Source organism: Wasmannia auropunctata, unplaced genomic scaffold (assembly GCF_000956235.1).
Source record: "Wasmannia auropunctata unplaced genomic scaffold, wasmannia.A_1.0 LD335844.1, whole genome shotgun sequence".
Taxonomy (NCBI): domain Eukaryota; kingdom Metazoa; phylum Arthropoda; class Insecta; order Hymenoptera; family Formicidae; genus Wasmannia; species Wasmannia auropunctata.
In genome coordinates this window covers 1180260-1197444 of record NW_012027046.1, presented here as the reverse complement: position 1 = coordinate 1197444, position 17185 = coordinate 1180260, and the positions used below count along the sequence as shown (strand labels likewise).

The window sequence follows — 17185 nt, the reverse complement described above, 5'->3', positions numbered from 1 at the left end:
GGAAAAGCAATACGATGATACTGCCTGCTCGTTCGAGCGTCGTCGCGCGAGTGATAGCGGCGGCGACCTTCGCACGGCTTTGTTTACTATATACACAACCGACGCGCCGACAACAAGTGCCAAGGCCTGCACGTGCCAATCATATTTGTTATTTGAAAATTATCGTTTAATTCTTCTCAAGAGTCAGTTATCTTAAGAAGAATTATACGATAAAATAATTTAGAATATTATTGCATGGTAATAATCAACGAAAAAGAGGAAGCTCCAAATGTCGACGGGAGACAGTCGCCGACGGGAGGCGTGATTTTTCGAGAAGATCTTTATTAATAAAATATTCTAGAACATATATTATTATGTTACATAATAATTAACAAACGATTTTCAGTGTTTATATAATTTATGTTTTATCGTAAGAAATTAAGTTGCCGCGCCTTATACGTAATTATATATAATCAATAGATATTATAATAAATTAAATATAAAATAATTATAATAAATTAAATTTGAAGTAATTTTAATGTTACATTATAATTAAATAATAATTTAAATTTAATTACGCATCTGTGGAGATGCACAAAGGATCATAAATATTGTTAAAAGTACATATAGAGATGAGAGGTTAAGCAAAAGCCGGTTTTCGCAGCGTCAGAAACTTCGTTTAAATGAAATAAAGTGCCAGGAGCGCACGTTAACTGAGTAGGTTGCAGAGGTATTCGGGACGGAGGCCGCCATCGCGCCATAGAAGGGGAGCCGCGCGGGTCCTACCCCCACCCACGCATATATGCTGCTTTTGCGCCAAGAGGCGGGGCCTACGCGCTGAGTGATGAGAGTGGGAGTAGTCTTGGCTATGCTTTATACTGCCTGCGACCTCTTCGCTCAACGTGTTCTCCGCGTATCGGCGGGAATTTTTCAGCCCCTATATCGAGGCGCGCTGGCTAGGATTAGTAGGATTTCGTGCCACCTCTTTGCTCAACATGTTTTTCGCGTATCGGCGAGAGTTTTTCAGCCCCTATATCGAGGCGCGCTGGCTAGGATTAGTAAGATTCCGTGCGACCTCTTCGCTCAACGTGTTCTCCGCGTATCGGCGGGAGTTTTCGAGCCTCTGACGAGGCCCGCTGTCCAGGATTCCGTGCCTCTTCGCTCAGCAGTTTTCCGTCTTACCGACAAGCCTCTGTCGATACGCGCGCTGGCTAGGATTCCGTGCCACTTCTTCGCTCAACATGTTCTCCGCGTATCGGCGGGAGTTTTCGAGCTTCTGACGAGGCCCGCTGTCCAGGATTCCGTGCCTCTTCGCTCAACAGTTTTTCACCTTACCAACAAGCCTCTGTCGATACGCGCGCTGGCTAGGATTCCGTGCCACCTCTTTGCTCAACGTGTTCTCCGCGTATCGGCGGGAATTTTCGAGCCTCTATATCGAGGCGCGTTGGCTAGGATTAGTAGGATTCCGTGTCACCTCTTCGCTCAACATGTTCTCCGCGTATCGACGGCAGTTTTTGAGCCTCTGACGAGGCGCGTTGGCTAGGATTAGTAGGATTCCGTGTCACCTCTTCGCTCAACATGTTCTCCGCGTATCGACGGCAGTTTTCGAGCCTCTGACGAGGCGCGTTGGCTAGGATTAGTAGGATTCCGTGTCACCTCTTCGCTCAACATGTTCTTCGCGTATCGACGGCAGTTTTCGAGCCTCTGACGAGGCCCGCTGGCCAGGATTTCGTGCCTCTTCGCTCAGCAGTTTTCCATCTTACCAACAAGCCTCTGTCGATACGCGCGCTGGCTAGGATTCCGTGCCACCTCTTCACTCAACGTGTTCTCCGCGTATCGACGGCAGTTTTCGAGCCTCTGACAAAGACTTGATCAACCTGTATCTTGTGCGTGAGGATCGGACATTATGTGCTGTACGTTGAGAACGTTGCCCGCAGGTTCGACGGGGAGGAGAAGGAAAACATGGCGGCGATGGCGAGCTGGTGACATTCTGATGTGGGATGGGATGGGCGTCGCGCAGCTGAACGTAGGAGATCGCAGCTTTTTTTTCTCCCGCCGTAATGATAATGAGTGGTGATACCGCGGCATATAAACATGGCGATCATTTGACACTGCAGTCGTCCTCCGAACCAGACGAGTCACGGTTACCGCTGCCGCCGCCGCTGCTGCTGCTACCGCTCGAGATCGTGCGGGGGTAGCGCACGTTCGGGTCCTAAGCTACACGACGTCGTCGTCGTCGTCGTCGCCGCGGTGTGAATATTATACGTACGCGCTGCTCGCGGGCACGGGGCCCCGTGAGCGTGAGGGCCGAGGGGACGGGAGACGCCGCGCGCGAGATCGCGTAAAAAATAATCTCTCCTCGCAGGCGCGCGCCGCGCGGCGGCAGCTCTCTCGTCGGGTGGCGGCCGCGCATCGCGACGACGACACGTCCCGCGGAGGCTGCGACGACGCGGCTACGACGACGGAGGGAGGCGACGTGTACGCGCGTCGTATGACGTTAAGATGGCCCGGGAGTACGATCATCTGTTCAAGCTGCTCATCATAGGGGACAGCGGTAAATATATATGTGTATATACGCGCGTGCACAATACCATCGTCCGCGCGGCGGCTGACGACGCGCAATTCTCCGATTCTTTATTATTAGCCGCGCACTCCCGTGCGCTTCACGTATAACCTCCTTTGTTTCTGTCGCTATTTTTCTTTCCTCCTCTTTGTCTCTCTCTCCTTCTCTTTCCCCCTTCTCTTTCTCCCCGTAAATTTCATTCCGGATATGAGAGATATAAAAAGATTACAGGAGGGGGGGTGGGAAGGGGAGTGGAAGGGGGAGGGAGAAAAAAAAGGACGGGTTGTTGCGCCGAGCGTTGCCGCGGCCGTCAAGCTGATCCGCCTGTCATTACGCAGTTTTAGCGGCGGTTTATTAAATGATGAGCCTCTGACAATGGATACACGTCGGCTGTCCCTCGCAACGGCCGGCGGTGGCTTATTGTTAGATTTCATGACGTGAAAATTGTTCTTCCTGCACGACAGATTTAGAACAGCGGTAGTAGATAATACGTTGTGTCACGATAATAGGAAAACCAAAAATGATAAAGAGACAAAGATATTTGTCATCACTTCTTTCTCATGATTCACTCTTGTTAATGTCGGGATAATTGGAAGATTATACATTTATATACACTATATATTTTCTCTCTCTCTCTCTCTCTCTCTCTCGTTCAATTGTATCTATTTTTGAGTTAAATTATTTTTTATTCTGTTTAATTTAGTATAGAAAAGTAATGAACTATGCGATACGCAGCAACTTGTATTAAAATAACATGAAAACATATGTTTGTAGCATGATAAATTTATGAAAATATTTGTATTCTTTTTTATATTTTTCAAACAATTTATATTACATCTTGATGTATAAAAAGTATTCTCTTTTTTGTCTTCAAGGCGTAGGTAAAAGCTCGCTGCTTCTGAGATTTGCTGACAATACCTTCAACGGCAGTTACATAACTACGATAGGGGTGGACTTTAAGATACAAACTGTGGAGGTAGACGGTGAGCGAGTAAAGCTGCAAATCTGGGATACCGCTGGCCAAGAACGTTTCCGGACAATAACTTCAACTTACTATAGGGGAACGCATGGCGTTATAGTTGTGTACGATGTGACCAGCGGTGATACGTTCGCGAACGTTAAACGGTGGTTGCACGAAATCGAACAGAATTGTGATGTGGTTAACAGGGTACTGGTAGGAAATAAAAATGACGCACCTAATCAGAAGGTCGTGTTAACGGAAGATGCGCAAAGATTCGCCAATCAAATGGGGATCCAGCTGTTTGAAACTTCCGCCAAGGACAACATCAATGTCGAAGAGGTATGCATTATGCTCCTCTTTTTTTATTAAATTAATATTTTTATTAATTTATAAGTTTCTTCTTTTATTAATTTATGAGGCTATAAAATAAAATCAGAGACAAGTTATTTATTTTACAATTTCTTCTTTATTATACTGACGGTAAAACTCATTAAATTTACTAAACTTCAAAAATACTCTGAATTCAGTTAAATTTTCTTTTAGTATATATTTTATACCTCACTGCGAATTAACAACAATGCGTCACTTGCAGATGTTCATGGCGATAACGCGGCAAGTGTTGCGGACCAAAAAAGAGCGCAAGGAGCGGCAGGCTATACAGACCAACGAGACGGTCAACTTGAGGAAAAGCACAAAACAGCACAGGAAAAAATGCTGTTAGCGAGCGTTGTATAAGCACGCTACTCCGTATACACGAGGAATATTCTTTGATACAATAATTAGGACAGAATAAAACAGAGAGCATGTGTTAGTATTACGAGCGGACATGAGAGAGACGCTGGAAACCCTGATATTTTCTAACACTGAGTTTTGTATTCCAATTACGATACCTAAGATTGTATCCTAACTAAAGTATACTTTTTTGACGTTAGTATTTAACATGTAATAGAAACGAAATGTGAAGCGAAACGCGGAGCGCGTGTAGGGCTTATTTAGTGAAAACGATCGTCTATGCGGCATCCTTTTTTAACACGTCAAATACTTTCGCGTGCTGCGCGTCGAAGAACAAAGGCCTATTCATTTGTAATACTTACGAAAGGGTAACTCTCACTCATACGTATACGCGTATGTTAAAAATCATCGTTTTTCATACACACATTTTATACACGAGCGCGTTTCATATCATGCAATCGTTATAAATGGAACATTGTAATCGACGAATGGTTATTACGAGCATCTTCCGCGCTAATTTTTTGTAGGGTCATTTTTGATCATTGTAAAATTTTGCTGCATTCAACAATGAGTTACCATACGCTAAATAAGTCGCGTTTAAGCGAGTAGGATTAAAGTTTTTTTGAACAAACGGGCGACAAATATTGTTAGCTGTTCCAAATAATTCTTAGGACGTTTTTAGTAAAATTAAGGTTCCTGTGCAGTTTGATGACGCTTTCAGTGCGAGCTAAAAGATTCAATCGGATATGTGGAATGAATTGTGATGTGCAATGGCATGTAAAAAAAATTGCAAATGCTAATTAAAAAAAAAAGACCGCTATACGAAAACTGAAAATTGCTTGGTCATATGAAATCCAATATGCTTCCTGTCGTTCTCGAAAGTCATACTACTGCACAAAAATTTGAAGACTAATCAACATGATTTATTTACAATAGCCACATTTACAATATGTATAAAATTTTATAAATAATTACAATTTATTATTAAAGTTTTAAAATTGTCGAAGTCTACGAGCATCTAATTTATACATTAAACAATATTTAAAAGCAAACATTTTAAGAAAGTTTTAAATGGTATCTAATAAAACTGAAGACGATTTACTCTCTTTATAATTTTTTAAGAACGATAAATTTGCTAGCCAAAAATATCAATTTATATGTTATTGCTTCCAAGCCATTGGAATACGAAGTATTTATATCGCGTGCATCGTTATGCATTAATAAAATATTCAACAGTATTATCACATTTTTTTTTTAATTCTGTGTTTACGACTTAATATTTCTTAATAGCTCTGTAACGAGAGAGGAAAAGATGAAAAGCTTGTAAACGTCCGAATTTTATATACTCAAATATATAAATACGCAAGTATTTTAAATTGTCCATGCATTTGCGACGAAACACACGCACACACACACACACACACACACATTTATATATATATATACATACACACGATTAAATATTTATTGCAGAAGGGTAGATAGCAAGATGATAAAATATAACGATCGGTCATGTCCAGCTATGACAGAAGCTGTCTGTATTAATCTGTGATAATAGTTAAGATAATGTCGCCAGCTGCCACTGTAATACTGCTGCGTGTACCTTACTCCCTGCTCCCCCGTGTAATTGTAATTAATATCGCTATTATTTTGCTCTTATTTTTTCTTTTCTCTCTTCTTTTTTTTTTGTATCGATTACATATCTCCCTTAGAGGCAATAAAGCGACATCCTACAATGTGTACATATTCTCAACTTGCCAGTTTTAGTGGCATATTCACGAAGTATTTCAATCGAGCATATTCAATCTTGTTTACTGTTATACAGTTACGACGTTGTATTATTATTATACATACGTATGATTATAAATAAATAGGAGTCTACATGTATGCGTATGTCGAAACAAGTATTGCCTTCACACTCCTGTCTGGTGAGCGACATTTTTTTAAATTCACGTGATTCGAACGAATAAACCTAAAGCTATATTGTTTGATCGATTTAGGCAATGCTCGAAAAAAATTTCGAGCCCCAATGCATTATCTTGCTTGAAAGTTTCCAGTTCGAATTGAACACTGCATATTGTATATGTTCGAACTTGTAAAATATTAAATCTATCGATCTAATAAATTCGGTGGTCGAATTTTTCGACCGTCAGAAAATTCCGAGGACGTTATTTAAAACGCGTAATCTCTTATTCGTGCGTGATATTGATTCACATTTGTGACCTGCTATTATTGCAGTTATTTGCGAAAAATTTCGAAATTCACGATCCGACGATCGAGGCGCTACATGTATATAGATAGCAATAAATTATATCCATGCAAAGAAAACATAAAATACGTTCAATAAAATACAAAATAAGCGATAATGCTCTTTTATTGCTAGCCATGCAGACATTTTCAAGAGAGCTATAATGCATGTAATATCGTGATATATTGCTTGGAAAAGTATAGTTGATCGTAATTTCACTCCATCGCTATACATCGTGATTGCCTCGTGCGACATTCTTGGCCAGCCGCTGTTTGTGTGCATTTCTTATATTAATCTTATTCCTCGTTTTTCGAGAACATCCCTCTCAGTACGTGCTATCCAAAATGCGAAATGCCTATATATGTATTATACCTATAATCTATATATAATTCTTCTAAGGGTCCTGTTCACTCTCCCACTACTATCTCAGACTGTGACATCAGACGCGAGAAAATGTGCAATAAAATTTTTTGCGAAATATATTGAAATAAAAACATATTTCTATGAAACATCACGTACAAATAGATAGAGAACTGACTTGTAAAGACTTGTAAAATATATCGAAAATTCTAATTTGTTTCATTATTAATTAATAAATAATCATATAACTGAAAATGAATTACGCATTAAATAAAAAATGAAATAAGCAGCAGCTATGACAAATTGTCACATCTATGATAACCGTCTTTCAATTTAATCATATATAGAAGAAATAAATATGACTTCCTCCCTGAAACAAAAAAAAATATAGTTTTCAATATATTTTTTTTACAATAGTTTATGTTAATTGACGAAATTTATTTTATCCATTTAATTAATTTTTATCCATTTAATTTGATTTGTTTTTTGAGGTAACTTTAGAATCTTTACAAAAGCAATTCAGATTATTTGGATAATTTTGGAATTTGTACAAACAATAATTGACTTCACAATAGATACATACAAAAGATAATTACTTAATTATATTTATTTTTACTTTTAATACCATTAATTTTAATTTATTACATGTTTGATCTCGGATATAATCTTTTGTTTAACCTTATAATTTGTTTAGTAGTAATTTAATTTATTGTCGTCAATATATACACTGTTGCTTTATGTACAGTCGAAACGTACGCATTTTTATTCTCTTTATGAGCGAATACATTAAATTAATTGCATTCTTGTATATTATTTGGCCGTCATTTTCTTTTTTACTAAATTATATATTCCGTTTTATTATATACTTACAATAAATATATATATTGAGCGCGTCTTGCACGCTACGAAAAAATAGCTATAAAGTAGGACTATTATGAGTGTCGAAGTATTTCAATTTTTAAAAAATACAAATTTTAGATAGCGCTGTAGAATGTCAGTGCTACTTTTTATTTTACCTCCAAAAAATAATATACAACTATAGAAAGATTTATACACTATTACCTATTTATGAGATTTTATAAATGGCATTCTTACTGCCGTCTCGCTTTTTATACATCATTTTAACTTTCGTATCCCTCAACCATTTTTACAATTTCGTAAAATTATTATCGCTGATATTATATCGTTATTATTTTACTGACACTTACTAATTGACACTGGACACTGTTAATGTCACGTCCGTAAGAAAAATTATGGAGCTTTTTAAACTTTAGACGATATAAATTTCGACGAAAATGCACATCTGCATGCTTTATTAACGAAACATGCAGTTTCCCTCTTTACTGTTAGATTAATAAGAAATTATCCGATTCATCCGCGCGCGAGAATAGTCGTGCGAAACGGCCCCGTTGTATTTGCAATTGTTCTGCATAATGAATATGTGCAAACCGCTGTTGGTGCTCATCGATCGAATGGGCATCTGGAATAAATTAAATATTAAAACATCTCACTCACTCGCGCATCCATAAAATCTTTCGATTCACACGAATCTCGCGTGCTTTTTCGAAGGTTCCGATCAAACATATAAATTGAAATCGACACTCTGCCTCTCTCAACAAGGCTACAAGTTTTTTTTTCGCAAAAATCGAATGGCAAAGAACTGATGTAATACACTTCGTTTTACTGCAAAAATATAAACATTTTACTACAAAAAAATTTAAACAAAATATGAGTCATTTAACAGAGATCAATAATAATATAAGTAGCTGCACATTGAGAAAGAAGGATGTTAAAGGTCGATTTTCACTTCGTTCGCAAGAAGTAAAATTGTTTTTTATCATTTTTAAGACGAAAAATCCAATGGTGCTAGTTAAAATTACGTCACATGATGGGAACATATCAAAAATTGAGTTGAAAGTCGGAAAAATGCGTGGCTCACTCGGAAGACGCATGGCGATCCGTCGGTGGAAAATCGACTGGTCGAGTGGTTCTCGAACATGTTCATGTTAAATTTTTCGAATTTAAACTCAATTTTCGATTTTTGTGTTCTCGACATGTGACGTAATTTTAACTAGCTCCATTGGAATCTTTGTCTCAAAAACTATTATGTAAGAAACGATGTTAATTTTACTTTCCGCAAGCAAAGTGTTAAAAATCGGCCTTTTAACACGCCCTTCTTTACGATTGCATAATGCATGCAATTTTTTCACGTTGTGTAGATACCTCCGATTGATCGAAATGCGAAACGCATTATGATATTTTGAATTTGCAGCACACAATCCTGCAATTCCATTAATAATTAGTGCTGCACAAACTATTTCGTAAGTCGGTACTACTGCTCAAATATCTCATCTAAAATTTGTATCAAAATTAGTTATTTAAATTAGGATTAAATTAGGACAAATTAGGATATTAATATTTCATAGACGACCCCTAACAAATAGAATAAAAAATCGTATGTATGCAATTATTTAGATTGTATGGCCCGTATTCATATCTCAATAATACTCTTTTATCAATAAATATGTTCACTTATTTCTAAGATTTTATGATCTCTACGTAACGTAAACTGTGTACTTGAATGCGCCTTGAAGGTATATTTATCGATAAAAGGGAGATTATAAGGCCTACTTTTTTTAACTAAACTATTTACACCATTCATCTTGTTTTCTCTTTTCCTCCAACATGAAGAGAAAAAGGGGAAAGATGAACCGTACAAGATGTTCAACGGAAATGAAAAGAACAGGTCACGAAACAAGTTGATTGTCACTATTTTAACGTCAAAATAACGTACGTCTTTGGCGACTTTGTTTCCAGAATGAATACGAACCAATATTTTAATCATTGCATTATGTTACCATGCTGTGTGTTCATCGAACTTCCGTTTGATCCGTAACCTGCCCCAGAATGCCATTGTGAAAGTCCCTTAATATATCTAGGGTCGTTTTTACGAATAATGCATTCTAAAGTTACCGATGTCTTAGCTAGCCATTTGAGATATTTATTTGCCCTTCTTGAAAGCTTCCTCGCAAGGTGTAAAAAAAAGTGCGTGTAATCGCCAAACGCAGTAGACTGTGAAGCACACCGGGAGGGAATCAGAGTCCATATACTGGTAGGCCGAAAATTCATCGAGCGCAAAATATAAACAACGGATAAAAATTATCGAAAAATCACCCAAGACCAAAAAAACGATCGCTCGCGTGAGTTATGATGTTGCGTTCTGTCTCGGAAGAAATGGAAAAAAGAAAAAATCGAGCGAGAGAGAGAGAGAGAGAGAGAGAGAGAGAGAGAGAGAGAGAGAGAGAAAGGTGACACGAGTGATCGTGACGAGGATTTGGCACATCGAGCGCGAATCAGCAGAGAGCGGCATTCCGGGATTTCGGCAAGCGAGGTATAGTATCACGCGCGATGTGGTCCGGGGTGTACGGTGTGCGCGCCGTGTGTCTCACCCTCTCCCCCGGTCCCTCCCGCCCTCCCACCACGCAACGAAAACTTAAAAATGCCGCCGCAGCGCAACCCGAATCGATATTCGCCGGTGCAGTCACGTGGCACGGTTTCGTGCCGCGCGAGCCAATCGGCGGCCGCGGCGAGCGAAGCTCGCTCCGCCTGTGCTTCACGGGGCGACGACACGACATCTGCGTTCGGGTAGGCGGAACAACAGTCCGCGGCTGGTAGCGCACCGGTTTACAGTAGGCGATGTTCCGCTCTGCGGGCGGTCCACGTTAAGTGACCCCGACACGGCACACGGTCGACGTCGACGACGGGCGTTCAACGGCAGCAGCGGCGACGACGACGACGGCGCCGACAACGACGACGACGACGACGACGAAGACGAAGACGACAGTAACGACGTCGCCGAGAAAGACGGCGAGGACGGCGACGATACGTCGCGACGTCGACACGTGAACGAGGCACGGCGCGCTGTCGCTCAACGCTGTCGCCCCTTTCGGCACGCGTACATCATACGCACGCAATTCGTACGTGCGCCCGACGTCCGTGTGGTGCCCTATCGTCCGCCGGAAGAAGAAGCGCGCGCGGGGCCGCGACTCGCGCTCGTAAGCGACCCCGTATTTACTCGTATATACTCGCCGTAGTTGTGTCTCGCGTGCAAAAAAGAGTCGGCCAGTCGTCGCGGCCACGGAACAGAGTGAGAGAGTAGAGGAAGTGACTGTGGTGTGCGCGACGGAGATCGAGAGCGCGAGTAGTGCGAAGGGGGGGCGAGGTGGGGCAGGCTGATGTGTAAGAAGGAGAGGAGGAGCGAGGAAGCGAGACAGATAGAGAGCGGGAGATAAAGAGAGCGAGAGGGACTCGCCGCGCGCGAATACGAGGGAGAGAGAGAGAGAGAGAGAGAAAGAAAGAGTGAGTGACGGAGTGCGACGACGGTAAGAAGGAGGAACCAAGGGAGTCCAGACGGTACGCGATATGGTGTTTCTATATGTGCCGCGCGCAAGAGAATGGTGCTTTCGTGAAAAGTAACTCTCTCGGACGAGCCGTCGCGGAGCCGTGTAATATTTAAGCGCAAAGTCGCGTGAGTCGTTGATCGCTCCCCGCGCGTCTGTTACTCCTCTCTCTCGTCGGATATATATCGCGCCGATTTCGGAGCGAGCTAGGCGCGCTTCGCGAGTTCGATCGCGAGATAAATCCCGCTGTGCCGTTCGGCCGTCCCCCTCCCGCCCGCGGCGCGACGACCACCGCGTCGTGGATCGCGCGCGCTGCGTCGCCGATCCGTGCCCGTCGCGTCGACGCGGTGATATCGCGGCGGCCGCTGCGTAGCGCGGCGATCGATAGCCGCGATCGATATCGGGATTTTCGCGCGCGCGTTTGTGAGTGCACATATATCATATCGGATACGTGCGCGCGCGCGCTCGCCCGCGCGGAAAAACTCTTATTATGCGACTACCGAAGTCGCGCTGCGACCGCGAACGGCGGGGATCGGATTAACCGGGAAGACAGAACGCGCGACGCGGAGAAGCGGAGGAAGAAGAGAAGGAGGAAGAAGAAAGATTTCAAGATAGAGGGAGACAATCACCGCGACGGACGAGGACACGACGAGCGCTCGACGGTCGCTCGCTCGTCGGTTGCCGCGGCGGAGTCGCTGCGCGTGAGGCTTCGCCGCGCGGCAGCTGCGACGGAAGCATCGGCGGCGGCGACGGCGACGGGGTCGAGGTCGCAGGACGACGAGCACGACGACGACGACGACGACGACGATAGCGACGACGATATGGAGGAGAGTCAGCTGCTGATGACAGAACTTCCGTCGCCGTTGACGCCAAGCGCCGGTCGCGGCGGCACGACGTTACTCCATCGCCCGGGCCACTACTACCACCTGCACCAGCCGCACCTGACGATACCGACGTCGCAGAACCAGGCGATTCTTCAGCACAACTCCGGCGGCACGGCACCGCACTACGGCACCGACGGCAATGGCGCCTGTGGCGGCGGCGGCGGCACCGCGGGAGGCGGCCCGACTGCCGCCGCCGCCGCCGGTTTGCCGGTCTACACCATCAACCAGGGCGGCATCTCGTCGCGGCACCAGCTGCACCCGCATCAGGTGCATCAGCGCGGCACCGCGGTCACGCACGGCCAGCCCGCCGCGAGCACCCACGTGTCCTCCCTGTATCCTGAAATTCTGGCCCTCATCTTCAGCTACCTGGACGTGCGCGACAAGGGACGCGCCGCGCAAGTGTGCACCGCGTGGCGCGACGCCGCTTATTACCGCTCGGTTTGGCGAGGGGTGGAGGCACGGCTGCACCTCAGGAAACAGGCGCCGGCGCTATTCGCCAGCCTGGTACGACGTGGCGTGAAGAAGGTACAGGTGCTGTCCTTGCGACGCGGCCTCAGCGATGTACTGAAGGGCGTGCCAAATCTCGAGTCGCTGAGCTTGTCCGGCTGCTACCACCTCACCGACATCGGTATCACGAACGCCTTTTGCCAGGAGTACCCGTCCCTCACCGAGCTCAACCTATCGCTCTGCAAGCAAGTGACAGACGCCTCCCTCAGCAGGATAGCGCAGTACTTGAAGAATCTCGAGCATCTGGAGCTGGGTGGTTGCTGCAATATCACCAACACCGGTTTGCTGCTGATCGCATGGGGTCTCAAGAAACTCAAGCGGCTAGACCTGCGAAGTTGCTGGCACGTGTCCGACTTGGGCATCGCTCACCTGGCCGGTCTGAATCGCGAAACCGCGGACGGTAATCTTGCCCTGGAGCATCTGAGTCTGCAGGACTGCCAGCGTCTGAGCGACGAGGCGCTCAGGCACGTGTCGCTCGGCCTCACCACCCTCAAGTCCATCAACCTGTCGTTCTGCGTTTGCATCACCGACTCCGGCGTCAAACACCTGGCCAGGATGTCGAGTCTGCGCGAGCTGAACCTGCGCTCGTGCGACAACATCTCCGACATCGGCATGGCGTACCTGGCCGAGGGCGGCAGCCGCATCACGTCGCTCGACGTGTCGTTCTGCGACAAGATCGGCGATCAGGCGCTCGTGCACATCTCGCAAGGTCTGTTCAACCTCAAATCCCTGTCGCTGTCCGCCTGCCAGATCAGCGACGAGGGTATCTGCAAGATCGCCAAGACCCTGCACGACCTCGAGACCCTCAACATCGGCCAGTGCAGCCGGCTCACCGACCGGGGTTTGCACACCGTCGCCGAGAGCATGAAGAACCTCAAGTGCATCGACCTGTACGGCTGCACGAAAATCACCACCAGCGGCCTCGAGCGGATCATGAAGCTGCCGCAGCTCAGTACGTTAAATCTTGGCCTGTGGCACGTGCGGTGATGGCTTTTTCCGTGACTAAGTGGTGCTCTGGACGAACGCTGCCGTCAACGTTGTCGTCATCGTCATCGTAACCAAGGCGGCGACGGGGACTCCTCGCAGCGGCCCAAGGATAACTTCGTCTTCGCGCGCATGTTCCTGCCGCAGGCGGTAAGTCTGTTGCTGTCGCTCGGCGCACGGAGTCGCCCGAGCGCCCTCGACATCGGCATCTACAACGTCGTCGCGTCGGCGAATAGCGTTTAGCTCGTTTCTCCGCCCGAGACGGGAATTCCCCTTTTTTCTCGAGGGGGAAGCAACCGCTCGTTCTCGAGGGGCACCGTTTCTCAAGCAAATGGCATTACGTCCCTTCGAAGAGCGCTTCCTTTAAGAAAAAAAAAAAAAAAGTAAAAGAAAGCGATCGTTTCGAGCACACATACAGCATTTCCGATCGTACTTGATCGTCGCGCGTCGAAGACGATCGCTAGATTAATTAAATCGACGGGTTCGACGGGTCTCAAATGCCTCGGTTTAACTCTCGGCTCGCTCGACCCTCGAAAATTTAGGAAAAAAAAAAGAAACGAATGTCGCGTCTGGAGTTTTCTCGCTCGTTGCTTCCGCGATGCTCCGCGATCATCAACGCGCAGTTAGTAATCGATATAACAATTTTAGGTCGAAGATTGAAATTAATGTAATCTCAACGAGTTCAATTTGTCGTATTGAAAGTGCGCGAAAGTAACCCCTTACGCCGATTGTTACATTTGCATTACGTATTATATTGGGATCGTCTTTGCCACGACAAATTCGAACTTGACGATAAACGATAAATTTCAATCTTTAAAATTAGGTGTTTTCTTTTTATCGCTATTTTCTTTCTTGGAACGCGTGTGTTTTAACAGAAGTATGTCGACATAACGATTAAACGTCTGTGCATTCTGAAAAAAAAAACTGTAATATGTTTTTGCTGTATATGTTATTGCAATATGTACTTTGAGAGTACATACTTTTTTTTTATTAAACAAATCAAATTAAATCGCACGACGTGACAAATGTTACGCCGTGCGTTCTTCGCGTTTGGATGTTTGGATGTAAAACGATACTCTCGATAAAAATTCATTCATCTTTCAATTGTTTTCTGTAGTTAATGACACGTGCAACATAGAGTGCACGTGTCATTGCACGAAACGACGACCTTTTGGCAGGTTCTTTATTTCTTTCCTTCAATGAAGGACTGTGTTAATGACAGGAATGACAATGTGTCTTTGAGTCATGTTTCACAGGATTTACCTGGGAGGGACTTATTTCAAGCCCCTTGCTATATTCTTACACCATTTATCTGATTTGTCTGTAGAATATTATCTACAAAAAGTATTGCCTACCTTTAAATATAATTTATACAATTTTTATGCCGATAATATTCGAATTATTATCGTTAATGCATGTTGCGATATCGTCATTGACGTCGTTAGTTAATATCAATATTAGTTGCTGATTTTATATAATAGAATCTATTGATAGAATTGAGATTGAGGCGATAATACTCAGTATCTCTCATTCCATTATTTATCACACACTGATAAGCTTCGTTCAGTAAGAGCGGAAATATCGTGAAACGTCTGTACGAAAATTCTTGAAGTCACTATTAACTAATGTGTTCTCTTGGAAGTTGCACATTACTGGAATTATTCGTAAAATTAATATGACACTGCACAAACTTAAAGTCGCGAACTTCTCTCAAGGCCTCTGCGAATAGGCTGGTCGCAAGCCGCGAGAGATTTTCACGTCCGATTTCAAGTCTATTTTAACTTAGAACTTACTCTTCTCTATTTATAATTCATCCCAAGCCCAAATTTCATCTAATTTTAATTTTAAGTCCAATCCCGTGGAATTAAATGTCGTATTAAACGAAATTAAGACATCTTTTATTTTGCATTAATTCATAGTCTCCTTTAAACAGTTCTTTCTCCTCAATTCTCAAACATTTTAACTTGAAAGTTATACGTGTAGTGTAATGTATTTCCTTCCGCCTCGGGTTATAAATAAATCAAATGCCATTGTTCGATGCACATGCAAAAAACATTTTGTTTGCAAATCGTATATACGAAATACTAATAAAAATTAATAAGTAGAGAACAATCAATGTGTTGCGACCGTTAGAAATAAAGTTAGGATTTAGAGCGGCTGAAACACGATTAAAAGCATGATTTAGTTTATTCGAGGATGTAATTTTCGCGACGAAATATATTCGAAAAATTCGACCTTCGCGTATATTTTTGTCGGACTTGGCATAGAAAGATTCAAGATTGCTGCAACATCGACTACGTGCTAAGGAGCTATGTGTTTTTTGCACTGGCATGTCCTTGGTCTGTTCCGCGCTTCTTAATCTGCATAATTTGCATAATCTGCATATTTGACGTAATAGTATATCTATCGGGTGTGATTTAAATTTCACGATCTACAAGCAATTATTATAATTATAAAAGTCAAGATATACAATATTTTTTTTTACCTTTTTTTAAATGTTTGCCGCGTTATGTATTTTCTGTTAATGGAAGACATTTATATTATGATATACTGGAAAAATACAGTTATGTAATATGGGATATACTATACTGTGTCATCGGCGAATAACACCCTAATGCTCGTAAAAATCGCTAAAAGCATTTTTAAACGCGCCAGGGATTAAGCAATATTACGTTTCGTTTCATGAGCCGCAGGGCACAAATTATATATCTTCTGTTTTCGCAGAATAGAACGACTATTTTATATTTTTAGCAACATTAAGTACTATTCGTTAAGTTTATTTTATTTAATAAGTATGATAACATAATTTTTCTTTGCTCATTCTTTGATTTTCTAAAATTTTTCATCAAAGAAAGTTTATCTGTTAAAAAATTAATGTATCTTACTATTGCAAAAAATGGTATACCAAGTGCGCATTAATGAGAATATTATTAGATTTAAGTAAAAATCTAGTTATGAAAATTGCAATTAATTCTATTATCTTTTTAAATATAGATTTTATATAGGTAATCAAACTATTTTTTCGTAAATAAACTTCCTTTGATGAAAAGCGAATCATTAAGTTTTGCAGTTATTTGCAATTATTCGTAACATAAGTCAGATACATACTTTTTCAATTAAGTAATCATACAGTAACTGTACGATAAAAGAAATTGATCTTACCGGAATTATTCTCTTACAGAGAGAAAGCAAATTTAATGATTCCAAAGTTAATTGATACAAATTTCAATTACATTAGTTACAAATTTAAATTATCTTAGTTAATATATATTCTTTTAACATACATTTGCTTAAGTTTTTCTCATCGTTTTTCTCTTTATTTTAATTGGCGTTATATGTTTTTGCTCTTTCATAGACCATACTCTTTTGCATTCCTTGTTTTGCGAAAATTGTGTGTGAGGGTGAGACAGAGAGGGGAGACGGAGAGTCATTTAAATCTCACTTCAGATTAATCGATTTAATCGATTTCTGTAACAGTTCCTTATTTTGATTTGTGACAATTGAAGAATAATACTAGTGCATTTTTCTATATGTATGTACATACATAACGAAGTCGTAACAAAGTAA

General features: G+C 42.6%; 2 protein-coding genes across 2 annotated transcripts; both read left to right on the top strand.

The window, feature by feature from the left end:
* Positions 1 to 2382: 2382 nt before the first annotated feature.
* Positions 2383 to 6398, top strand: LOC105455806 (ras-related protein Rab-35). Its single transcript, XM_011699412.1, has 3 exons — positions 2383 to 2533; positions 3418 to 3842; positions 4096 to 6398. Exons 1-3 carry the CDS (start codon positions 2482 to 2484, stop codon positions 4222 to 4224), a joined length of 606 nt encoding a protein of 201 aa, XP_011697714.1. The 5' UTR covers positions 2383 to 2481; the 3' UTR covers positions 4225 to 6398.
* A 5666-nt stretch (positions 6399 to 12064) lies between these two features.
* Positions 12065 to 15847, top strand: LOC105455821 (F-box/LRR-repeat protein 14). The gene has a single exon (XM_011699447.1). It carries the CDS (start codon positions 12065 to 12067, stop codon positions 13619 to 13621), a length of 1557 nt encoding a protein of 518 aa, XP_011697749.1. The 3' UTR covers positions 13622 to 15847.
* Positions 15848 to 17185: the final 1338 nt, after the last annotated feature.

Excerpts from the sequence above, each read along its gene's own strand:
- LOC105455821 (XM_011699447.1), top strand. The coding sequence starts at position 12,065 with ATGGAGGAGAGTCAGCTGCTGATGACAGAACTTCCGTCGCCGTTGACG.
- LOC105455806 (XM_011699412.1), top strand. The coding sequence starts at position 2,482 with ATGGCCCGGGAGTACGATCATCTGTTCAAGCTGCTCATCATAGGGGAC. Across the intron at positions 2,534-3,417 it reads GCTCATCATAGGGGACAGCG|GCGTAGGTAAAAGCTCGCTG; the intron begins GTAAATATATAT and ends TTTGTCTTCAAG. Across the intron at positions 3,843-4,095 it reads ACAACATCAATGTCGAAGAG|ATGTTCATGGCGATAACGCG; the intron begins GTATGCATTATG and ends CGTCACTTGCAG.